This window comes from Meleagris gallopavo, chromosome 7 (assembly GCF_000146605.3).
Source record: "Meleagris gallopavo isolate NT-WF06-2002-E0010 breed Aviagen turkey brand Nicholas breeding stock chromosome 7, Turkey_5.1, whole genome shotgun sequence".
Lineage (NCBI taxonomy): Eukaryota > Metazoa > Chordata > Aves > Galliformes > Phasianidae > Meleagris > Meleagris gallopavo.
This window is the reverse complement of record NC_015017.2, coordinates 23,823,094-23,849,853: the sequence shown is the minus strand read 5'-3', so window position 1 is coordinate 23,849,853 and position 26,760 is coordinate 23,823,094. Positions and strand designations below refer to the sequence as shown.

General features: G+C 35.9%; 1 protein-coding gene across 2 annotated transcripts in view; it reads right to left on the bottom strand.

Annotated features, from left to right (window-relative positions):
- LNPK (lunapark, ER junction formation factor) overlaps positions 1–24,607 on the bottom strand; it is a 30,571-nt gene extending 5,964 nt beyond the window's left edge. Inside the window, exons 1-8 of one of the 2 annotated variants that reach the window (XM_010713773.3) lie at positions 24,477–24,607; positions 23,264–23,305; positions 21,890–22,077; positions 18,673–18,731; positions 15,537–15,577; positions 9,193–9,273; positions 9,055–9,106; positions 4,111–4,335 (exon numbers count right to left, since the gene is read on the bottom strand). In XM_010713773.3, the coding sequence (XP_010712075.1) occupies positions 4,111–4,335; positions 9,055–9,106; positions 9,193–9,273; positions 15,537–15,577; positions 18,673–18,731; positions 21,890–22,077; positions 23,264–23,305; positions 24,477–24,503 (715 nt within the window). In that variant the 5' untranslated portion in view covers positions 24,504–24,607. Of the gene's footprint in view, positions 1–4,110; positions 4,336–9,054; positions 9,107–9,192; positions 9,274–15,536; positions 15,578–18,672; positions 18,732–21,889; positions 22,078–23,263; positions 23,309–24,476 lie in introns of both variants that reach the window. The other variant, XM_010713772.3, reaches the window with a different exon arrangement.
- Between the last annotated feature and the right edge of the window lie 2,153 nt (positions 24,608–26,760).

Sequence of the window (26,760 nt, the reverse complement as noted above, 5' to 3'; positions counted from 1 at the left end):
CACATTTAGCTTTTGATTCTCTAGTCTAGTATTTTTCTTGGAAATGTGTTTCACAGATTGGATTAGTTGAACTAATTCAGAAGGACATTTAATTGAAAGACACTAAGGGGGGGAAAAAAAAAAAAGAGCAGACTTCAAGCTTCACAGAAGATACATTTATCTTTTCCGTAGCCCTTTTACACATGCCCTAGCTGCCCCTAGCTGAAGTCATTCCTTCCAGTAATACAACTTTCAGCAGACTCCTTCATAAGCACCCACAGAGAAGCAACACGTAGCCTATGGGTATACACAGGCAAAGACAATACAGCAGCTCTTGCCACTTAATAAGCTGATTTAAGATAGGCATTCAGCTTAAACAGCATTAAATGTAACCGACAGCAATTCTCTCTCAAGCCTTTTATCTTTTAACCTCCACAGATGCAAGCAAAGAGAAGATTCACTGCCGAAATGCACTACAATCATTTGTAAACCTGTAGTTCAATAGTAATATATCAGCAACTCCTAAGGTAAAAAAAAATAATAATAATTGTTTCACAAAGTAGGTCTCAAACATTTGGAGCTAAGTCCTTTCACAGTCCTACACTGAGAATGAGATTAATCTTGTCATTAAGGTTGCTTTTCCTAAAAGAAAATGCCTCTCATCAATTCTGGAAAATTGACCTAAATGGTTTGTCCTGATCTACAGGATCAGGATTTGATCAGTAAACAGTAAGATTTGATCAGAATATACTGCAATTTACACGTTTCCAATAAGCACATAGTTTCATTCTTAACACGATTTTTTTGTTTGTTTGTTTTGTTTACAATCATCCTCATTTTCACAAAAGAAATCAGGTGACATAAATCAGCATTCTCAAGATATTCCTGTATTCTGCAAACAAGTAGTACTTAAGACAGAAAAACCTCACAGCAGTTACCAGAATAAATTCACTACTAGGCAGAACCCTACATTTTACAGATTTTTTTTTCAAAGGCTGACCAGAGAAAACTTCAAGCGAAACGCATTTCCTAAGGCTTCACCAAACAAAAAGAAAAAAAAACTTAGTGCTTCTATTAAAAAAAAAAGTGAATGGTCAGTGTTTAACATGAGTGCAATGGCAAAGATTTGGAAGACTGATATAAACTGCAATAAAATTAAAACTCTAATTTTTTTTTTCCCTCAATATCTGGTTAGTATTCAAACACTGATTAATATCCAAAAGATCAAATTTTTATATGCCTCATATATCATAACAAAGTTTCCAGTAGTTAAAAAAGGTAAAATTTAAGTAAAACTACCTCGCATTACAACATGCTCCATGGAAAACTTCAATTACCTGCCTACTAATAACTCAAACCAACCAGTCTTAGTTCTCATGCTGTTATGGACACCAGTAATTAATATGAACATCAAAAGCAATCATTGTAGAAAGACTGGTCATTTTTGCAAAGCTTGGCAAACTCTCAACTACCTGCTGGTTATTAATTTTCAAACATATGGGAGCTCCGTGGTAATACACGTTAAATTGATTCTCCTCTACAAAATATAGTATAATGAAAATGAATTATTAATCTTCTCTACTTTAGAGATAATTAAGGCTATTCACATTTGTTGCAAACCATGCATAAACTGAGAGGCAATGATATTACTCTTACAGATAGTGAATTTACATACTTCCCACTACAGCTGCATGACTAAGATTTTATATGCTTGAAAGGTTTGGGAAAACTCAAGAGAAAACAAGGCTTCCACACCGACACTGACAGTTACAGTATACAACAGAACACTGCTGCAACAGACTAACACGTTTAAGCAGGAAAAATGCACATCCATACAAAGCATTATCATGAAAATCACATTAAATATTTTAATTAACAGTCTTGGCAACTGTCCTTTTAAACAAGCTAATTTTTCTTTCCTCCTCTAAATCCTTTCTGCAAGTAAGGGCTAACATTCACCCAGCTTATTCATTGTACCCAACTCTTTTTTCCCTAGAAAACTAGCAGACTGCTGATACTTGATTATAAAGCCAGCATCTTAACCAAGAAGGAACATGTGATTTTCAACTAATTAAAGAATTTCCAACAAGCAGGTTTCAGTAAACACTATTTGAACCCACATGACCACTTCCTTGGTGTGCGAAGCTAATTTACAGTACTTCTAGATAATCAAGAAGTATTAATATCTTGCCATTATAGTTCACTTCAGGGATAAAAACAAATGTAGCAGTTTCATAATAAAGGTAAACAATTACTAAGCAGTAACAAGGCTTAAAGTGCAGTAAACAGATCACTACTCATGAACACTGCACCAAATTACAATGGTGCTGAAAAGTATCTTGGCAAGTTGCATCCCCATGACCACTTGAGGAACCTGAACATCCACAAGAACATGAGTCTGATTAGATGCATCCCAGAATCTTAAGGGAATTAGCTGATGTAGTCACCAAGTCACTTTCAATGATATGGATGGGGTGCCATCCAGAGGGACCTAGATAGGCTTGAGCACTGGGCCCAGGTTCAACAAATCCAAGTGCAAGGTTTTACGCCTGGGCCGAGGCAACCCTCACTGCAAATACAGGCTCAGGGATGAAAGGTTTGAGTGCAGTCCTGCCAAAAAAGACCTGAGGGTAGTGATGGATGGGAAGCTGGACACAAGCCAGCTCGCAGCCCAGAAAGCCAGTTGTACCCTGGGCTGCATCAAAAGAAGTGTGGCCAGCAAGTCATGAGGGCTGATCCTACCCCTCTACTCTGCACTGGTGAGGCATCACCTGGAGTACTGCAACCAGAGGTGGATTCCTCGGTACAGAAGAGACATAGACATGTTGCAGCACATCCAGAGGTGGGCCACAAAAATAATCCACAAAATGGAACACCTTTCCTACAAGGACAGGCTGAAAGGGTTGGGACTATTCAGCCTGGAGAACAGAAGGCTCCAAACTGACCTGAGAAAGACCTTTCAGTATCTGCAGGGGAGCTACAGGAAAGAAGGGGACAGACTCTCTAGGAGGAGACAGAAGAAGGGGAAATGGTTTCAAAGAAGGTAGATTTAGAATGTATATATGGAAAAAGCCTTTTTACAGTGAGGGTGGTAAGGCACTGGAACAGGTCACCTAGAGATGCAGTGGATGCCCCATCCCTGCAGACTTTTAAGGTGAGGCCAGATCAGGCCCTGGGCAACCCAATGTAGCTGTGGTGTCCCTGTTCCACTGCAGGGGAGTTGGGCTAGATGGCTTTTAGAGGTCCCTCCCAACTCCAAGGATTCTATGACTACGTTTCTGCAATTGTGATCTCCCCCACTGTCTTGAGATCCAACTTGCCAAACATTCTGCAACAAATGGATACCCTGGATGTGGCCTCTACTGATTCACCTTCAATGAGCAGAACAAAATCTCTCCTTCTCTCAAAATCTCCCAAATTTTAACATCCTTCCTAAACCAAATGGCACATGCTCAATTCAATTAAGTCCATCCCCTCACAGCAGGAAGCCAGAAACAAAAGGAAAAATACTTCCAGAATATGAAACCAAGTTTTAAAGAGCATTCATTTCTACGGGATTTTGACCTGTTGGTAAACTTTTGACTATTGCACCAAACTAACATGCAATTTCAGAAAAAATCCAGATACAACACAGACAATTCTTCCAGCATATTTGGTATTTCATACTTAAAATCTATGAATATAGATTGCCTGAGTATACCTCCTGAAGTAAAAATTTAAATAAATGTCAAGATGCATGGTAAAAAAATATGTGCAGGGTTTGGTCAGAAACATGAATGTGTTCGGAAAGTGTTCTCCTCTACATCTGATTTATATAACTGTAGAGTTCTTCTAAACTAAGAACATAAAAAGGTATGCTATATTGTTGACTACAGAATACTGCAAAGTTTTATTGCCATTTAAACAAAGAAGCCATAACAGTTAAATGAGCTCAGGCAATAGGTTTCAGCATCAAGAGGTGCCAGCTGTAAAGAGTTATGGCTAATTGAATATGGAACTCCCGCTTAATCAGATAACTGCTCTGCAATTTCCAAATGAAATGCCATTTCCATACTGTCTGAAAATGGCCTATTTTATAGGTAACCAGAGAAAACAATATAAACTGTAAATAACAGTAAGCATTCTGTTTACCCATTCCAGGCACTGAAGTAGCTGGGGATCCAGGGCGTCTTGGTAGAATGTTTGACTGCAAGGGTGGCACAACAGTTCTTTCTGGTGGTCCAGTAAGAGCAGCTGCATCCCTCTGCTGATTAGGAGATGGCGTTGCCGAAACAAGCGATTTTGGAGAGCTTTGCTTAGGAGTAGCAGGCGTGGGTGTAGAAGCATTTCTTTGAGCTGCAGTCCTCTGACGAATTTCTGACAAGATATGCACATACTTATTTTAACATCTAACACTATAAGCAAAAAATAAGTACATTAATATCACTAACCTGCTATTTTAATCAGCCAGAAATAACAGAGTCAAATAAAACCAGAAAGGTCTATAGCTAAAGATTGCCAGATGAATGGCTGAGCATATCATAGAATTACAGCCTGTACAGAATGCTGTTTTTAACAGTAATGATCATTAACTGAGTACTTGGGGTAAAAGATTTCCAGAAGAAAATTAGCAGATGCTTACCTTATAATTTTGTACTCTAAAGCAGAAAGTTGGACAGACAAACAGATAAGTTCCAACCAGAAAGCACAGATGGAACCTGTTATTTCTGTTTTACTCTATGATTTAAACATGCTTCCAAGCATTTTGTTTTCCATCGGAATAAAAACTATTAAACTATCCAGGCTAAGTATTCAGTGCTATAAAGAAACTTTCAGATTAGATAATTTCAGATTGTATAAATTAAAATTCTAGAATGACAACAAAACATTACACTGCTAATCTTAAACAGGTAGTACAGTTTTCATCACTGTTTTCAATAACTGTACCACATGTTTGGATTGTCACAAAACAGGAAAAGACTCTACTACATCATTCACATACTTTTACTTCTATCTCAATCTGCGACCAATGAGTTGCTATTATTTCTAAGAAAGATTTTATGTTTCTTCAGCTTCTCTTCTACCAAGACAAAGCTCTCATTAACAAGAATAGGAATATTATCCCACTAATATACTACGGTTTGGATATTTTATCAAGTCATGAAAATTTTAAGTTCCATTACATTTACATACAAGTTTGTTCACCAAAGCAAAGTAGGACCAATGACAAGGAATAGCAACCACTTAACTATTTCCCATCCTATCTTTATCATATTACCTCCAAAGAACATTTGAAATACTCTACTGTAAGAAATTAAATTGAAATTAACCCTCACTTCAGGACTCCAGACATTAACATTGTTAACACATGATGGCTTAATCTAAAAACTGTATCTCCAGAATGGCTACACCAGATACTAACCAATAGCCTCCGGAACTAGTTCCTAGCACACACAATATTTTGACTGAACTTGCTTATCTTTAAAAAATAAAATAAGGCATTTAACATTTGGTTTTGACTTTCAATTCATCTCCCTGAGTTTCAAGATTGGAGAGACTGCTGAGTTTCTGACAGGCTGAAGAGTGTCAGCTCCTAACAAGTAATTAGTAAATTCATTAGTGACTTGATGGCCACAGGGAGATGGGTGTGCTGAAGTCTGAAGGAGCTACCTCTGTACCTGGGAAGTAAAACACTACCATGCTAAGCTTTTGTATGTGCTACGGAGATGGTGAGCGTGTAACATGAGCTTACACTAGCCAAGGAAGAGTTGCCATCACTGGAGCCTCAGGTCAAACAAAAGTTCAGTTGGTCAACAGCCAACACATACTGCTATAAAACTGCAACACGTAGGCTATGTTCTGGCCTACTAATCTGTGCATATATATATATAGCATTAGTATGCATCAAAAGGAAGAAAATATCAGCCACAGTCAGAAGACTGCAACCAGTCTTATTAAAAAAATCTATCTAGCTCAGTTTCCTAGTAAGCAGAACTCATTATTAGCTTCCCCTTCTACATTATCATGCACATTGCTGCGTTAACTGACACTTCATCTTCCAGTTTAGATCACCTAACAAGTATGAAGATTCTGTATGCTTCTAAGTTGGTGTTAGCAAGTAAAATGCGTCCCCTCGTTTAAACTGTTCTAGATCTGGATAACAGGGTAAATTGGTGAGGTTGCAGAAATTCCTTAAAGGTTTCCTTGGTAACATGTTCCTACTTTTAAAACTAACCCTGTGTCAGAAATTGAATTTTAATTGAGAATTCATCTATGATGAACATCTCGCCAACACTGAGAGATTTTTTGAGAGAGATTTTAATAGCAACATTTCAAATTAACCTGCACTAGAATAACTAGTTTTTACTCATTTATTTACTCATTTGCAGCTTGTAAAATTCTGCCCAAAAAGTATAAATCATCTATAAATAATATACTGCATGTTAATTATGAACCTCTTGTAAACTTTCAGGTTTCCATAATTAAAGTCCTACGAGTTAACTGAAGAAAGCGTTCATTTCATCTCTGTTCTAACAATACATAGCAACTGCTGAAGTAGTTTGAATTGAGTTATGCAGTTTTCAAAGGTTTCTTTTTTCCCCTCTACATAAATGATTCCTTTCCACATGTAAATTATCTGTATGAAGACAGATGAGTAACTTGAAAACGGGTCTTTTATCTTTCAGGTATGCTAAGTTCAAACCCTGCAGTTACTGGCACTGAACAATACTCATACATAAGCAGATAGGTTAAAATGGCTATTCCCAACTGATGGTTCAGTATGATTTCTTGCAGGTTTATTAAGATATTGCCACTGGTGAGACAGTTGTATCTTTCACTTTTAAGAGCAAAAGTATTTTATTTCTCCTTCACTTCAAAACTTGATTTTTGTACACTGTTTTTAAAATATCTACAGCACAACGCCAGCCAAGATACAGTTCACAACCTTGTTGGCTTTAGTGGCAGAGATGAACCAAGAATTTCTTTATCCTTGGTGTCTGTATCCAACCCATAACTTGCAACCATCTGTTATTGCACTGTTTTTAATTCAGGTCATGCAGCGATCTCAATTACAACAGAGCACTGCTAACAGCTGTATCAGCACATTGAAGGGAACAGGTAACAACGGGATATTAGTGTTTTGGTTTTTTTTCCCTACTTACTTTATTTTCTTCATATGGACAGAGTTCTGAATGTTCATTAACTCCACCCCTCAAGCACTTATTAGATAAAATTGCACTTCAGTTTTCAAATTCCCCTCCTTCTGAATTTCCAGGATTTTCTAATAGCAAATATCAAGATTAATTGTAATTTTAAGAGATGAATTGTATTAATTAACAAGTACGTCAAAAATCACGAAAACTTTGAAAAGAACTAAGCAGCATACGATGAAGCTGCTGAATGATCAATGCAGGGTCTCATTTCTTCTCTGTGACAAATTCAAACTTACAGAAATCACAGAAACACCAAGGTTGAAAAAGACCTACAAGATCATCCAGTCCAACCATCCACCTATCACCAAAAGTTCTCACTAAACCACATCCCTCGACACAAAATCCAAACATTCCTTGAACACCTCCAGGGTCAGTGACTCCACCACCTCCCTGGGCAGCCCATTCCAGCACCTGACCACTCTTTCCTAACATCCAGCCTAAATCTCCCCTGGCACAGCTTGAAGCCATTTCCTCTAGTTCTATCACCAGTTCTATCACTCTTCTGAGAGTTAACTACTATACGAAGCTGAATGATAAACATCTTTGAACTAAATAAACTGTTAGATATGTGAGTTTCTATTTCAACTTGCAAGTTAAACACATACCAACTAACCTTCCACCGACTGCCGCGTACAACTTCAAATCCAATCTGATTGGTCATTATCTATCCAGTGCTTAAGAGAACGAGTTCTGCTCCCTGACCAGCTTGTCTCCAAACTGAGACAATACAAGTCTAAGGAAGTATACATGCTTTCTTATCAGCTATTTTATGAATTTCAAATTACTAATTCCACTGTATGCCATATACAAGAAGTTATACCATAACCACAGTAAGGTACCATCCAGTTGTAGTAAGTTAAGTTAGGTTCTGTTCCAAGTAGTGTATTCCTTTGGGCAGATATTTAGTGTGAAAAACAATAAGCTAACACTTTTGATATCTAAAAATTGAATTAATGAATTACTGCATATACAAAAAATGGACTACTGAAAAAATAGGTCTCCTCATTTCAGAAGATAAAGCCAAACAGCACAAATACAAGCGCTGTGCACCTACCAAAAACAGCATTTCTAGAGTGAAAAATGAAAGAAATACAGGCTTGTCTATTTCAAATCCCTCTCCCAAGAATTAAACAAAACTCTGGAGCATATATTAAAAGCATATATTGTTTCTTCCATAGCAAATTATGTACATCAGATTCCGCAGTTCATTTTGAGCATGAACCCCCACAGGTCTGAGTTGGTTAAAATAGCAAATTACTCTTAAGACTATCTCAAAACAATTTTTTTTAAGTAAGCCACCTTCATTAACATTAAACCAGGTGGTCTTTAGACTGAAAATGCTACTGTTAATACACTACAAGTACAGCATGTTATACTCAACTTTAAGAAAAATCCAAGTATATTTTGCTTGTGACAAATAGTGAAGTCCATTTTTATTACCTACCTAATACCACTTCTGCACTAGCTTTGAGAAATCAACCCATCTGCCATAGAAAAGTAATTTAAGTGCTGCATTATGAAATGTCTGACTAAACAGATAACATAGCATAACTGGAAAATTAAGTCAAGGAACACAGTACAAGATTTCACAGCCATTTAGTATTCATATGAAACAAGGATGTGACACAAGAACTTGATTTTAATGCATCAGTATGTAATGTTGATGCTAACATTGCCTAGTAGAGCATCAGTATTTAATAACAGATCCACTGTATGAAAAAAATAAGGAACATCCACAGGCATAGTCTAATAAACAGTCTATTAACCCTAAATAAAGGTCAATCAATCTACAAATTTTATTACAGAGAGACTTCCAAGAGTGGAAATTGCAATGAAAGATGAGCATCTCTGCTAAAGAGCAGCCATTTTACAGGGCTATTACCTTGTCCAGGTCTCGAGGTTGCAGATGTTCCAGCAGATGGCAGTTCAGCCTCCTGCCAATTAATTATAAATAACATTATCTGAATGTACAACTCCATGGTACCTTTTACATTAAATCACTATCAATAGAAATTCTTACCTTTGCATCTGATCCTGGATCAAACCTTTCAAGAATTAGTTTAGCAGTCTTGTACGTTTCCTTCTCCATCACTTCCTCAAGCTGGAAACAAAAGGTTCTACATATCAGAACAGAATTCTTTCAGCATTTTCTTCACACACACCTATTCACAATCAACATACAGAAGTTACCAAATTGTGAAGCTCTACTCAATGGGTCATGTTCAGATGTAACTCACATAACATCTTCAGATAACTGCAGATTTTGATGCATACAATGGATATGAAATTTTCCTTCCAAAAGTTTAGCAACTCTAACGGGCTACTTGTATTTAACAGCTTTATTGCAAGGAAACACCAAATATTGCTAATTGTTTACATATAATGAGGAGAATAATTACATGCACCAACTTCAATAATGGAATGTGCAAAAATCTATCAGCCATCATTATTGGAAGTTATTAGACATGACAAGCACATGACAGGCAATTCCTTAGATTTATTTCCTCATAGCACTTAATGCTATTAATTTAAGGAAGGTCGTTAGCCAAGTGCTTTACAGAATAAAGTCTCTGTGCCAATTAACTGCTGTCAGCATCGATTTTAGATTATTTATTAGCAGAAGCAATTAGCTTGCTGCAAACGCTGTGAAAACTCACTAACTAGAGAACAGCCATGGAATTTGCTCAAATGACTTTAAAGGCTGGAACTCCATCTTTACAGCAATTCAAACTGCTTTTCAGAAAAAAAAGGGAACATGTTAAGAATTTAAATAAAAAAATTTACTGAGAACTATGCATACTTCAGGGAGTGTAATTAAAGCACTTCATTATTACAGCATTTTATTTACAATGCACTCAAGTGGCTTTATAGCTAATACATGGGCTTAATTAAAAAAGTAATCACTAGTAAAGTATCATTTTAGTGGTTAACAGTCAACATCAGAAGAAGCTTAACTTTAAAACAGATAGCTAAAGTTATGACAAATAGCAAATATACATAGAAATTATAATGCATTTTACAGTATCTTAAGCAGACCTTTTCTCTTAGATATGCTGACTAATGGCCACGTTCAGCTAAAAGTGGTCTTGTTTGTTTATTTGTTAAATTTGCTGTTGGCATAAGCTGCAAAACTGAAAAGGTCAGTGGTCAAAAAATTACATTCCCTCAAAGTCATTTATCACTGCTAAAATAATAAATGGTGCACATTAACATGACTTTTAGGCAAGTATTTCACTAGTGAGAAACTAGCATCTCAGCCTGTGTATACAGACCTTGCACTGCTTTTACCATTAAAGAAACCTCAGAATCACAAATAAACCTCAGAAGATAAATAAATTCCACTCCATTTAACAGATACACGGTACCCATTTAACAGCTCGCTCCTACAAACACTACCAGAAGTTCAAGGCAAGGAATACTACACAAGCTGCTAATTAAGGACTGTTGAAATAAAAAGGGAACAAATAGGGAAGTAAAAGTAACAATAAATTCCCAAAATTTTTATTTCTGCAGGGCTTTGGAGTTAATCTACTAACTTAGAAGTGCCACGCAGTACAACTAAGATCAGAATTAAGATTCTAATAGGAAAAATAAAGCATTAATTTCTCATAAAAGTGCAAACTATGAGGCAATCCTTCACATGACCGGATGATGTTAGCAAGGGAAAGCAGGGAAGCATTAACCATCAGTGTCAATATCCAGTCCCCAGACCAAAAGGAGGAGCCCAAAGTCACTTTACATAAATGACCGTATAATGCATGCATTTGTCTTCATAGCAACACAGGAAAACAAGAAAACCTCAGACTAGGTGACTTCTAGGTAAAGAGAGAACAAAATGCTCCACCATCACTTGACATTCTCCTGTCACAAGATTCAGATGTCACAGTCATTCACACATTATGGAATTATGGGATAATTCAACAAATTATTCTTCATATTTTGAAGTTTATACACAGTTACATAAATCCAGCAAAGCTGAAACTGAATGAGAACTCACATCTGCAATCAAGCTTTTACTTATTTCTTGAAAACTCCTAAAAGCAATTGAGATTTTTTATAAGTACACTCACAAATCCCATGGCTTCACTTCCAGAACATATTTTCCTGAAATCAGTTAAATTTATATTGGCTGATAATATAAAAAAAAAAAGCAGTAAAGAGATCAAAATTTGCTTACTGTTTAAGCAAATTAGTATAATTACTAGAAGCAGATAATGACTTGTGTGTATAAGCTTGGAATACTATGAGTTTGCATGAAGAAGAAACTTGCTTGTGCACTACCACAAACTCATTTATAAATGCAAATCAAACGACTGACTTCAGGATCATTCACTACTTTGAAACAAACCCAGAAAAGCTTTACCTAGTGCTGAACAATGGCTCAAAAACACAACAAATTGCTCTACTGTTCTGCTCTTCTCCCTGATAACCTTCTCTGAAATTCAATTTTTTTCCCCCCTCAGAAACATTTTCCACCTCCTATCAAAACAAAATTCACAGAGTATCAAACTAAAATGCTGAGTAACTGGAATCACAAGTGAATTCTCTGTAAAGGCTAATACCACCCTAATCGTGGATTTCCAAACTAACTCACAGAACTAGCCACATCTTAATAAAGCATCAGTGTTGTGTACCGCTTTCTCTCCTATGGATAATTGCATGCATGGCTTCCTTTCCAACAGACAACCAAAAGAATTCCTGCAAAAACTACACCAGTTGAAAAGTAATACGAGTAATGTATTTTAAGCATCTTGTCAGTGTGATTTAGCAAATAGAAATTTGAAGCATTAGCGCAGTGCAAGCTACTTAATCACCACACTACCTCGTGAGTTCTTAAACTGAATTACTTGGTACGTCAAACTTCACTATGGAGAAGTATTTCTCCACATTTGTGCAAGGCTGAAGATTAATTTCAATATATAGTGTAATATTTGCAAGCACATACAAAAGTAACTTTAAAATAGAAAATAAAGTAATTTAAGCCACAATAGTAACCATTTTGTATGAACGCTGCAACACATCTACAAGAAACGCACCTTGGTCATTCATCAATAGATTTAATTTTTAATCACACTTTTAGTTTCCTATTGTGAATTTGCAGTACTCTAACGTATACTGGGTAGGCACGCTGGGCTCATACAATGGTCAGTAATTACTATGCTATCTTAGCAACTCTGTCCTCAGGCTAAGAATTATCCCATCTTTAAGACCGCTACTCCAGGTAAAGTCTCTGTTAATTCCCACTTCTAGCAGCTTAATACATGTCCTGTGCCCTTGCTTTTAATCTGCTTAACCCTCTGAACTTGCTCATCTAAACACACTCAGGCTTAAGGGTTGACAACTTCATTAACTGATGAAGAACTAAGGCCAAAGAGACAGTCACAGTATCACAAACACAACCATAGTATCCCTTATAATCAATGACGGAAAAAGCTGCATCTTGAAGTACTGTCTTAATTATAGCTAATGCACTCAATTCTTACCCCCATGACAGTACCATAGAGAATCACAGCATGTTTTAGACCACTAAGGAAACAATGCTGTACAGACTCAACCCTGCGCAAAGTATTATACACACTGTGTACTTTGTCTCAGCAGACAATATTAATGGATATTTCAAGATGAAAAATGTCAGATATTTCACTCACGTTACCATCCACGTGATTATGCTACTAAAGACTGAAGTCTTGTGAGAAGAGCTGAAGGGTCCAATTTGGCAGCTCACACGGAAAGCCCTGTTGATTGTGCCATCTAGCAGGTGAGGAGCTTATTCTGTTATTGGCACCCTTTGGAACTCTTAAGCATTACCAAAGAAAAGATAGACCGCAGGCCAGAAAAGCTCAAGTGCTGTAACACTTCTCAAAAGGCCAACTGTCTTTAAAGTTTCTCCAGCAGTCAGGCAGTTGAACTACAATAAAGTGAAAAACTATAGCTACTGAAGCAGGCTCACAGTGCCTGACAATCCACACTACAAATAAACGGGAAATACATAATTTATGTACTCCAATGTAGTTTGAAGATCACTATGTTAATATCTCTGTAACCATTTCTATTACCAAATACATCGGCTACTTAGAATCCAACAGGAAAAAATTATGATCTTGTCCTTCTCCATTCTCATTACTTTCCATTAACGCTTTTGGTTGGTTGTTTTTTTTCCTTGCTTTCATTGCTTTAACTACAAAGTAGGTATCGCTACAGATACTTGTTGATATAGATAGGACTAAGGAAATTAATCCAAAACCAAAACTAAATCTAAACATTATCAAAAATCACATTATTACGTAATTGTTATAACTCAATTTTAAAATGTTTTTATCTGGAATACAAATTCTAGTCATATCTCATTACCTGCATCTGTTTTCAGCTCATTTCAACACAGTAGGATTCAAGGTTAATTAAATACCTTTAAATTATGACCAAACTTTGAAGAAAATTTTCAGAGTCAAAAATACCAACACCACACAGTCCAATAGGATCCAGTAAGTCTCCTGTTTCCTTGCTAGGAATCAGGCACCCAAAGCTCAGGAGATAATCACAGACTTTATTGCCCTCAGACTGAAAAATAGTAGAGCTGAAGACCTACTTAGAAGTTTGTCTTCAACAATTACAGGTTGGCACTTCTGCTGTCATTTTGACTTTTTTTTTTTAACTTTTTTTTTTTTTTACTATTATATATTTTGCATATGCAAAGTCAGGACATTTACACCACGTTTCAGACACTATAATTCCAAGCAAAGAAACCTCCCCATTTTTTTTCCTGACTCATCTAGCTAATTTTGTCTCATCTAAAAAAAAATAAAAAAGACAAGGAACCCACACACAAGTTCAGTATTACTATTTCTTCAAGAATATGAAGATTGTGATCACAGATTACCATTTATTTAAATGAAATGAGAGATTTACACTCAAGACTCTGAAGGCTCTTTGGTTCTCCATTGAGCTTCTCCAGAAATTTCCCTTCAAAACAACTCAATAACTGTACAAATTGGAAAGATTAACTAACTTCAGTTATTGTTTTAATAAAATAAGATTAAAACTATAGCTGTCATATTCATTTATTTCATTACTACAAAATTCAAGCTTCTCCAACCCTTTTTATCACCTCTTCAGCCAAAGGACACCTCCATTTAATAGATTCCTTAAAATAAAGATTAGCAGATATAAATTAGCAAATCCTCTTTACTAAAGGACAATGACATAATCAGGTTACAGTTTACCGTACCATTTTTACATTTAAAAAGTACTTCCACAGCCCAGTGGAAGATCAGTGAATTCTGTTTGCTATGTGAAAGCCATATGATCTCAGACTCCTACCTGACACCTTTTTAGTAGCTTTGCTGCAGGTTTTCTTTCCTGTTAATTTAGCTACTAGAGCGAACAACCCAAAAGGCACAAGGTAAACAAGTTGGAAAAAATCATAAACAACAGGGGCACATACTGCAACTTCAGGAGGATGTTTCACAGGTAGGGACTTCATTTCATTTCATTTCATTTGTGATTTCATTGGTGGCTGGTTGGAGGTTTTTGGGTTTTTGTTAAGTTTTGCCCTAAGAGACTTGAGATGAAGCCACAGTTTCCTTATAGAGTGACTAGCCAGAGATGAAACAGCTTTCAGTGTTATGAACTTAGCAAACAGTGCAAGTTATCCAAGACTCAGTAGCTTTTCCATCTAAAATTTGTTTCAAGATCAAGTGTTGATCCATCTGATACAAAGACCTGACATACACCAGTTTCATACAGTTAATTCATCCACACAGCTCACAAAAACAGTCTGGAGATAACCAATGGAACTGACACAAGACAGCATACATTTTCAAGAGAAAAGAAGGTAATGGAATGAATACATAGTATAAAATAAGATGGAGAACAGAAAATAAGCAGGGAAGCATTTGAGATACAATCTGTTACTTGATGAAGAAGTGAATCCAGATGCAAGTCATTTTTGCTATTTATAAACAAAAAAACTAAATGACGTATCTATTAAAAATTCAGTTGGACTCCATGATCTCGAATCAGTATATATACTGCTTTATAATCCTAAAGTAACAAATAGTGAGCAATAAGCAGTTTAAAGAACACATTTTCATTTTTTGCTAAATCACTTAGCAGACCTAGCAACAACAGAACAGGAGGTTTAATTTAAACTACGAGGAGAGAAATTATTCTCATACACAAGCAGCCCAGTACTACTGTGTGGCAGGAGTACTAGAAAACACATGAAAACAGGCAGAGGAGGGGGGGAAGCTATTAATGTTGCTCTCTCTCTGCTTTTCATCTATGTATCTTCATCAAGCTGAGCTTGTAGAGACAAAAACATTTTAGTGGACCACAACAACTGTTTTTTCTTTAAGTTTTACTTACAATTTTTTTCTTTTGAGATTTTAAATCATCCAGCGCATCATCTAGAAGAAAAACATCATACATCAGTTCCCATATAAGAAAACGCCTGCACCCTCTCAACATTGAATTTGTACGATCAAAGTTTACTGACCACAACAAAACCTACTTCAGTAAACCTTGCAAAAAAAAAAAGAAAGAAAATAAACTATCTTTAACCCTGGAGTTGCTCATAAATTATAGCCCACTTATCATTTTGCAGTTATAAGTATTTTAAAAGTTTTATGTATCATTTCCTCATTAAGGGAACCAATTCTAGCTAGTGCCCTGCTTTGACCTACATTAAAATTGCTACAACAATGGACCAAATGCACTTAATCTCAGCAGTCAAACTACAGAAAAAAATGCTTGAAGTCCAAGTATTAATATATCTGAGTACCGGATTTACTGGCTTCAATATTTCACGTAAGCCTCTTACACATGCTGGTTTCAAATGCCGGATGAATTCTGAGCTTCATATCTGAATTTATTTCACCTTTCCAATACTTTGAGATCACAGAAGAGAAAAAAAGTTTTGTAGGCTCACCAGGTCGTTTTACTACTAAATGTAAGAGACTTTGCTACAAGTAATAAGCGCAGCACTTAACCTCTTATCTCTAGAAGGAACAGAGAGGAAAGGTCAAATGCAATGGGATTCTCCTTAAGTCAAATGCTTACAGCTTGGCACTCAAGGAAACCTCACTGCAATAAACCATCACATAGTACGGAAGATATTTTCTTGGTATCATCAGTTTTCCACTACATCCTTCATAGCAAGAAAAGCTTAACACACACAAAATCTTGTTTAAAACTCTTCCCCTTCCTCAATATTATTGGACACAAGCAGTTCACTTGTAAGATATCATGGTTTTTATCCATTTGTCAATTTTCCAAAAAAAGTATAAAGCTACAGGAAGCAAGAATATGAAATGTAATACATACTTTTACATACATACATACATTTGCATTTATCTATATATGTTTATTAGGTATATTAAATACTTCTGAAAACTTATTCCAGGAAATAACTTTAAGGAACACATAACATCTTGAACTTTTCCAGAATGTAGGAACCCACTTTGTTGTATTAAGCCATTCTGTTAAATGTATAAAATACTAGAACCTGGCACATACAAAATTCTAAAGTTGAATGCTGAGAAAAAATAACTATTACCATCACTTACCAGTAAAAGAGATGGAACTTAGAGCAAAATCTATTTAGTGCCAGGCCAGACCAAAGAAAATAAACAATTCCAGGAATGACTTCAAATAAACAAACTAATACACCTCCACCCACCAAATTTGATATTTGTATTAGAACAGCCTCTCGGGTAGTCCCACATACATTAACAGCTTGCACTGTAAGGTGGCATGGGATCAGGCAGCCAAACAAATAGGAGTGTCATTCATTAACAGTTAATTAAGAAACAGAGGCTGCATTTGGTACACAACTGCCTAGAACAACTTTGAGTTGTAGCCACCCACATTGGAATACAGTAAGTTTATAGAGGGAGCATTTGTTTCTTTACCCCCTGCTTTTGACAAGCATCTCATCCTTGCCCCTTCCAAGGTGGACAAATGGCAATTACTGGAAAGCACTCTCAAGAAACCAATATATCTTTTCTTAATTAAGCCTACTGAAAAAGCATTCATATCAGAGAAGTCAATACCTGCAAGATACCTCATTTATTTTCTCCATGCTTTGGGATAGATCAGCCTAAATCTTCCTCAACAGCTGTCTGACTCACCTATCTTAATAACGGATATTCCCTAATCTTCCTACATCACCCATCCTCCCTGTGTTTCACTAGGAATTTTCCTCATCCAGAGCTTGGCCCCCAGAACTTATGTACTTATCCAGTGTAGACTTCCACAGTATTGAACTATCCTTTCTAATGAAACTTGTTATACTAAATCATATCAGAATAAAAGGCTATACTTGAGATACTCATTGCCAGTTCTTTTTCCAATGCATTTTTTCTGCAACTCTTGCACTGTGTATTTTATTTCTTTTCTAAACAGAACACTTGCAATTTTGAGGTAAAACACAAATTGGGTTTGCTCAATCTCTAGTGCAGAAATAATTCTCTTTAGCGCGATCTAACAAGTACTTAAACCTTTTCTACACAGGTAGAAAGGCAATAGACTTCCTCATATTCTAAAAATAATAATAAAGGCTTTTAAATCAACCAGAACAATACACTTAGTTCTTATGGGGCCATGGAATGCAAAAACATTTGTCCTTAGAAATGAATCAACACAGCATCACAAAATATACGAACGATTTTATCTGTAGATAAAAATGTTCCTATGCTTGCATCTAAGATGTAAACGTTAAATTTAAGAAATTCCAAAAGTGACATTTAACTCAAAAAACGTCAACTTAAAAACATCTTGTAGCTCTGCAAGTCATAAAACACTGACGTTTTTCTGCATAAGTGCTCATATGACCGTGAGATATTGCTACAGGCCGGATTCCTTTCAAAGAAAATCTCAGATGAAGTTTAACTACCACAAACAAGTGCCACAGATGGATTTCACATTAGAATGAATTTGCATGTACTTTAGCAGCTATACACAAATATATGTATGAACACCAGCATTTTTATTTTTTAAATTACACGACACCCAATTTTTCTTAGTTCTCAAAAAAAAAAAGCCATCACACACCTATCTCCTCATACAGTCAGAAGAGCATAAGCATATTTTGGAGAACTTGGTGAGGAGTAAGCAATCTTGACAAATCAATTTAACACCTGCTATACATCTCTTCTACATAAAGATGACAGATTAGAACTGCAAGAATACTTGCAAAATGCAAATATTAAAGAAGTCACTGCTATTATTTTTATTTTTCTGCTTCATTTTATTCTGTTACACTTCCAAATATCCAAAGAGGGGAGAAAGTTACCATCATTTCATAAGCAAAGTGAGAGATTAAACAGTTTCCTTAATGTTCTCTACACAGTTGTGGTAGAAACAACAGCGTAGCTAACGCTACCCATTTTAACATCAAGAGGTTATTGCTGGACGCACCAAATGATTCAAAATATTCCCTTTCTCACAGCAAGCATCATTCCCAACCAACCCCATACACTTAGAAAAATAGAAAAATACTTACTATTCCTTTCTGTCCTTTTGGAAAAGAAAAAAATGAGCAGTGTTCTTATAAACCAGATTCTTTAAAACAGAAAGAAGAGTTATATTAATTAAAATATTGCAGTAATCATTTCTGAAGTCATTTAGCAAAGCAGACAGTTCACATAGAAGACTTAACACATGAGATTTAATTCAGCAAATACAAAGAAGAAATCTTCAAACAATATTAATTGAAGCTGAATTACCACATTGCCAACAAGACACCAACATTGGCATAAATAAAATCCAACTGGAATAATATTAAACAAATACTACTATAGGTAAAAAGACTAAGGAAGCAGTAGCAGTAACATCATTGCTTGCTAAAATGCTCAATGAGAATGTTTGGAAACCTCAAGGTATATGAAACTAGCTGAAAACTACCTATTCATTGCTTCTTGTTAGATAAATTTATGAAGCAAGTTAACCAAAAAACAAGTCTACCAGCTAAGTCCTAAAATTAAGACACCAGAGGTTTGTACAAAGAATTCAATACCAATGAAAGGCAAGAGATACAGCTATTGTGCAAATGCTCTCCCAAACAAACATAACTGTCCTGATTCCTATTGATTTTACAGAGCTCTGAATCCAGTCACATTCTGTACAGTTTCAGCTGACTTAATCCAAACAATGCAGCAGCTTTATCTGTGTGCTCAAAATAAGATTACTGATCTATGTCTGTTTTACATACGAAAGGCTTTTCTGCAGTCCTTAATACTTTTCTGATTTAGAATTGTTTATAATTATGATAAAGTAGCAGGGTTTCAGTTGAGCAAAAAAAATCCACATCCTAAAGGCTAGAAACATTTTCTGAATAATAACTAGCATAGGAAAGTAAGCAAAATAATGCAAGATTTTTAAAATATTTCTGAGTAACTCATTAAAACATATTTTGTGTTTATATAATGGCTACTCAATTTCAAATGCTTTTACACAGTTAGAAAACATGAATTGGGTAAGTCAGAAAGGGCAAACTGAATGTGAAAGTAACATATCCAAGGTAAGAGAAACAAGCTTAACTATTCCACTTCTGAAAGTGTACTGTAACAACTTAGGAATACAGACAGCTTTGTTTCTAAACAACATAAAATACATCTTCCCATGAAGAAAGAACACTGTGGTACACAGGCATTACTTCTTTGTTTTTATCTATGCTTAATATAGAAAAGAGTCTTTTCCTACCTAACGTTGTATCCTAAACAAACACATATGGTAGGATTTCATGCAGCAGAAGATTCGGGAAATTTTGAGGTCAAAGTTGGAAAACGGATCTTTTCACATAAACATAGCAAGTTTAAAATGAAAAGCATTTATATGAGAATTAGGGCAAGATGAAATAGTTTTCATTTAATTAGATTCTATTTCAAGAATATCTCCCTAAAACACAGAACATCTCAGATGTATCAATACATATTTAAAATCAATCCTAGCAGTTAACTCTCCCTACCAGTAACGTGCCAAGACTGAGGGAATGACCTAAGGCAGAAACAAGATGGTGACTGACTGCAACTGGAAAAAGCAGACATATTCCAGTTTGATTAGGGCTTTGAAAAAGAAGAAATCTTAGAGCTATTGCTGGGTGGCACCTCCTGACTGAGAGCAAAGACAAGCTGGCAGTTGTTTGTTATTCACATCTGTCAAAAAACCTGAAGTGTAATAGCTTAATAGAAAAAAATCAGATGAACTGTCACGAATGGTAAAAAACAAGTCTAGCTGTGAACTTGTAATCTAATTCAAAAATGCCACCATTCCAAAAAAGTGAAGCAAGAATTGGGAAGACAAATTAGGGAAGATCCAAAGTGAAAATTCACACCAGAGCACTAGAAGCCATCACCTTCAGTTGTAAATTTTTCATTTCTACATAAGCCCTCCTATCTCAGTCTCAGTGAAGGTTCCTTTTCTGCACACTTTCACTAGTAGCGTAAGCAAGCTTTGCATGCTAACAACAAAAGCCCTTGTTCTGCACTTCAGAACAAATCATATTGCTGTCAAAGATGAATTTATAAATTAATTCTTTCCAGAAAAGATAGCACTGCCCATCTATCTTTCCACAAGATTCTATAACAACAACACTTGACTACAGTCCACTTAACACAATATAACATGTAGAGGATATCTTCATGTATCTTTTAACACATTATGTTCTGTGTTATCCACACCAATTGATCCTGCAGATCCTTAAATATATACACTTGACTCTTCCTTTCAAGTCTAGAGCTAGAGCACTGGCAAATCAAGTTTCCATATAATTGTGCTGCACAAATATAGACAGCATTCATGATGTTCATCTGAGATAGTGGAATTTCCTACGACATAAAGCAGTAAATGCACTCTGCAATCTGTTTGCTAGAAATGTTGCTCCAAAGACCGAGACCAATTCTCCTTGCTGGGGGCAAAGAGCAAAGAAATGAAAGCATTCTTTGGAAAGGTGAGAACTCAACTTTTTTGTTTTCAAATAGAAGGTCAACGTAGGAAACTAGTCACTCATGAGGACAAACGGCCAATTGTGTAGAAAAAGAGAAGACAATTGTCCCTCCTATCCACATTCAAAGATGTTAGGGTATTTTCTATGTAAACAATCAAGGAACTTACAGGAAAAAAAAAAACCAGCTATTTACATAAAATTGATCCTCAAGATATTTAAAATTGACCCTCAATATATTTAGCCCAATAACCTTCCACATAACTTCAGCATTAACACTCAGCTAATATCTAAAATTCAGTTTTTCCATTCAGTCTCAAACTTTTTCCTCCAATTTTATATGGTTCACTGCACATACAGGCAAAGGAACTTGTATCACTTCCATACAGTAGTGTTGCTTTTCCAAAACAGCAGCAAAAACGAAACCCAAGATAGTGTCTATAGTGCTCTTCTCTTTATATTATGCTAACTGGCAGTTGCTCAGGTATCGTTCTCTCTCTAGCTCTGGTATAATTTTGTTAAGTCAAGCAACTTCAGATGCTAACATCTTCTGATGATTAGACTTAATTCAATACTAAATCCAGACCCTAGAGAAACATTTCCACTAAAGAAAGCGTCTGTCTTACTACTTAGATTTACTTTAAAACAAAAAATTCAACAAGTTATAACAACTCAAAAATCATCAAAAACAAACCCAAACCCCTGCCACAAAGTATTCTCCATCTCCTTCTATCAAAGGGACAATCATTAGAAAAAAAAAAAAAAGACATTTACTTACATCAGTGGAAATGCAAAAAACGGAAGCGTCATAAAAAATCTTGCTGTCCATTCATCAGGAAGACACCACAAATATACAATTAAGCAGGTGACAAGATAAAGAAGTGAAGAGTAGAAGAGCAGCCGTCCAACCCATAGTTTCTGTAGTCTCTGATTTTTTTCTCTAAATTCTTCTAATGTCTGTATTTCCTGTAAACAAACAGGTTCAACTTTAACGATGAAATGTAACAGTGGCTTTTATTAAGCCACTTTTAAGTGCTTGCTAAAATTAGCCATATCGATGTCATACCCGCATTGTAGTTAAGCATATTTTTGATAAATGCCGTTATTTACCAGAGTTAACTTTCATACCATAAATACACCCAGGACTATACTTACGATAAGGGCCACTTGCACTGTATTAGCAGTGACATATCACTACTGGGCAGAACTACTGAAAATTATTACTTTTTCCTACGTCACTTTTTAGTATGTTTGGGAGAAATTGAACATGCTCCATATCTTATGAATGGCTGTCTCTAGAACCACGGAAGACTCTACCAAATATTTTTTGCATTCTAAAACTTCTATCAGACACGCGGAATTTCAAATGTTTTTAATGCTTTTCTACTAACATGGGAAACTGCTGAAACCTCCCAGTCACTTCACATGTTTTCATCTTCATATTTTCTCACCTTAAGACTAAAATCTTGAAAACCAAAATGATGCATAGCAATCAAGCTATGCTCTGAAGCGTTACCATCTTGATTGCATTTCAAGTGACAACAGAAGTACTTAAATTTAAAGGAAAAAGTATCGACAGCACATTTCAAATGAATTTGTTTCTTCAAGCAATACAGACACGTGTCTCAAATTCCAGCTAAAAACCACAACTGATCAATTAACTGTTTTGTTATTCAGGCTCTACCTTATTTACTACCACTATAGTTACAATTTTTGCACTTGAAACCACACATTGAAGCTTTTCTAGCAAGCCTGATAAACAGAACTTTCCTCAAGTGACATTTCCCATAAAACAGGAGTTTAACTACTAGTTACAATAAAGCTGTGCAGTTATGCCAAGCTCACACTTCAGACCCATTCCAGGCTTTCTACATAGCTGTTTAAACTATAGTTCCTCAGTAATTATTACAGTGTTTTGGTGTGGTTTAGGTTGGTTGTTAGTGTTGGGGTTTGTTTGTTTGTTTCATTTTCTTTTTTGTTTGTTTATTTTTTTAATGTAGCAATCTATATGAAACTCAGAATCAATGACAACCAAAGGAAATAATCAAAATGATTTAAAATTCCATAGCATTATTCTACTTAAAATAAAAGCATGACCAAACAGGACATACATTTCCAAATAAAAACAAATCACTAAGAGGCAAATACATACCTTATCAATTTTTTCTAATACTTCTACAGTAGAAGGCTTTGCCTGCTTACAAGGGAAGGAACAAAGCCATTAATCTGACTAAAGCAATATGTTGAGGATTAGTATACATTAACAGTTTCCTAACAAAAAGACATGTAATGAATTAATATATCATGTTTTATATAAAAGATAATAATCTTTCCTACTTTAATAGTGACAAATAGAAGACACTAACACATCGCTGTCTTACAGTTGTCATGACTGTGGATTGAAGGCTCCACTCCTACACCACAAAAGATGAAAACCTACATGTACAGTAATAATAGGTGCGTGGGTAGGAAGTAAAACAAGAAATGAACTGATGATTGGAAGGAAGAGGTAAAATAAAGAAAATATAGACAAGAAGCCTCAATCTAAGAACTTTTAACCTTTTTACCAATACTCATTGCACATAAAGACAGGCTCTAAATAAATCATAAGCAACTGCAAGTAAGCATTCTCATCTGCAGTAAAATTCCCCTTAGGAACAACATGGAATCTATCTTCCAACAATCTCCCCTAATTTCTGATAAGTAGGAAGGTACTAATTATCCTCCCAAACTCACTGGACCACAAACTTGAAGACTAAGGCCAATACAAAAACCACTGTAGACTTGGAAAGTCTTCCCCCCATCACTCCCATCCCCCAGGCAGGGCTGGCAATTCTAACTACACTCTCACCTTTTAATGATTTTATTTTATTTATTTTTTTTAACTTTAAAAACATAAGTTGTAAACCCAGACTCAACAACTCACATCTGCTAATAGAAAGAATAGTCAAGAGCACAGTCAAAAGCTTCATGATTTTTGCAAACTCGGTATGTTATTAAATTAAACATAACCCAATAAAAATAGTTAGGAAGAAAGATCTGTACATGTAGCTACCAAATTATTTTTTTTAAAGCAGATACAGAACGATATTTGGAATGTATCCACTTGGACTGAGAGTAGCTACTAAAGTTATAGATACTACTGTATCTATCATGATAGAATACCACAAAACTCTTTGGAGTTAAAGCAGTAATTTTGTAACTCAACCAAACCCTCCAGGTCTGGCACTGCAAAGGAAATAAAGCTTCAGCTGTAACTTTCAACCAGCACTGAAGTCAACAAAGAGGATTAAGAATCACGTCCTGCAAACTTCAATCTTCCAAGCTAACAAAGGATTGTGACATTGTTAAAATATTTTACTTACCCTCCATCTCGAAATTAATCCACCCATCTTCTACACTGGACAAATGCTGGTAGAGCTATTAATCTTCTACAAGAATTCACAGCTAGAAGTAAAGCATTAAGCACATAAGACCAATCTAACAGCATTCTACAAGAGTGATAACATACTTCAATATCTAAATACGTCAATGTAGTGGATAAGATCACTGCATAGTTATCTACCTATATGTTACTGTAACACCAAGTCTCTGCTTCATAGGTCTCTTTATCAGCCTGAATGTGAACAACCTTATTTATACTTTGTAAGTATTTAAACAGAGGGGGACCCTCAAAAATAGACACAAAATAACCACTTACAAGCCAAAATCCTCCAGCACAAAGAAAAAAACCCTTATTATTAAGCAGGATAATTTACAAAACTGAATTCCAATTAATTTCTCTGTTGCTCATAAGCTCAACTCTTCATGTTCCTTTTTACTTAGTTGACGCTCCCAACATTCACAACTAACATCCTATTATTCATAAGAAAGAGGTTTTTCTTCCTTAAATTTCCTTCCATTTCACACCCATCAGCAGGAACCTTTCATATAGCATTATTATTCCTCCTCTGTAAGATCAGTTTTAGGTTCAAAGCAAGCTACAGAGATTTCACATGCTCTTGCAAAGCACTACACTGGCAGGTGCTCCCTGAACACAACTCAGGGCAGTCACCAGCACATTAAATGGCCCTAAAAGCAACAGCAGGCATGCAAAAGTAATTCAGCCTACACAAATCCAGAACCCATGAACAGCACTAATGTAATAAGCTGGGCCTAGGTTCCTGAAATAGAAGTGCCGCAGCCTTCCATCAGAAAGTAGATGGACTTGAAACCTTAGAATGACAGAATGATTTTCTCTCCACTCTGGACTGAAGCAATAGAACAAAACAAAAACAAAGCACTACCCAGCTAGGCAGGAGTAAGTGATTAGTAGTTTGTTAATTAAGTTACTTTTAGCCAAACATTGAAAGATAAAGAAATCTCATCTCAATTCAAAGTTGTTCCCAAATTGTCTGAGGCTGTCAGAATGCGTTAACACAACATAGGATACACACTGCTCACTATCGCTACTGTATTACAGCCTCCTCTTCACCTTGTAAGAGAGCCAAGGACTTCAGAACCCAGAACCATAGCCCTATGATTTTGAAAATCCATCCTTGAAGATAAGCAAATCTGTATTTGAAACACAGCCAAAGTGAAGCTAGAACAGATGGACACATGAGCTCCGCTGTTGCCAAATCACTAGCACAGAGCGGATGAGCTACAGAAAAAGCACTGCTACCCCTTGGCGTTCTGCATAAATCCTCCAATCACTATTACAGTAGCTCACCTCAGAAAAACAACTTTTCTACTTTTCAACATTCCATACTACTGTCCTGTAGTACTAAAAATTTTACACCATTTTTATTTTACCAGGTACACATAGATAGATATTGACACACACCAAGTAGATCTGAGACGACTTGCTTCACAAGTACTTCCACACTGAGATAGCATCATTATTGCAAAACAGAATGAACGCTGTTATCTAGCCAATTAGGAAGCTTGTAAACCTAGCATGTGGTTCCCAAATCCAGTTTACTTCAATTATATTGTCACTGGTGCTAGGAGCACAGGTAGCTTTTTTAGGTTCGCATGGCCTTTTGGAGCCATTTTCCTTCACACCACAGCTGCAGAACCTCTGACACAGAAAATGTAGAGGGCCCTGCGTGCAAAGATTGCTCACGAACCATTGGTGTTGCAGACCTCTGTCAACAACATGTTCATAGTGGTACCTATCCATATGTCTTTCAAACTATCTGGAAAGCATCTGGAAGGGAAACAGGTTTGACAACTGTCATCACATGTATAATTTTATATGAATCACAAGAGCAACAGGCTTTATGGATACTGCCAGTGACTCAGTATTACCAAAACCCTTCTCCAAAGAGGATTAGGGCCACTGAATTCACATTTACAATTTAGTCACTTAATCCTTAGTTACCAGATGGAGAATTTTCTGTGTTTACTATGGATCACTTCAGACACTTTCCTTCCTCCTCCCTCAGAAAATGGACTTCTTCAGCACAGAGCTGTTTTTCTCACTCATTATGCACTGCTATGACAGGACGCAATTCCACACACATTACCACTGATTTAATGTACAAATAAGATAGATGAACACTAGCCTTTAAAAAAAAAAAACAATACAAGAGTTGTGAAAACTACATACTACATAGAAGGTCACAAAAACACAATTACTGTTTTCTATTGCCTAAATCACAAAAA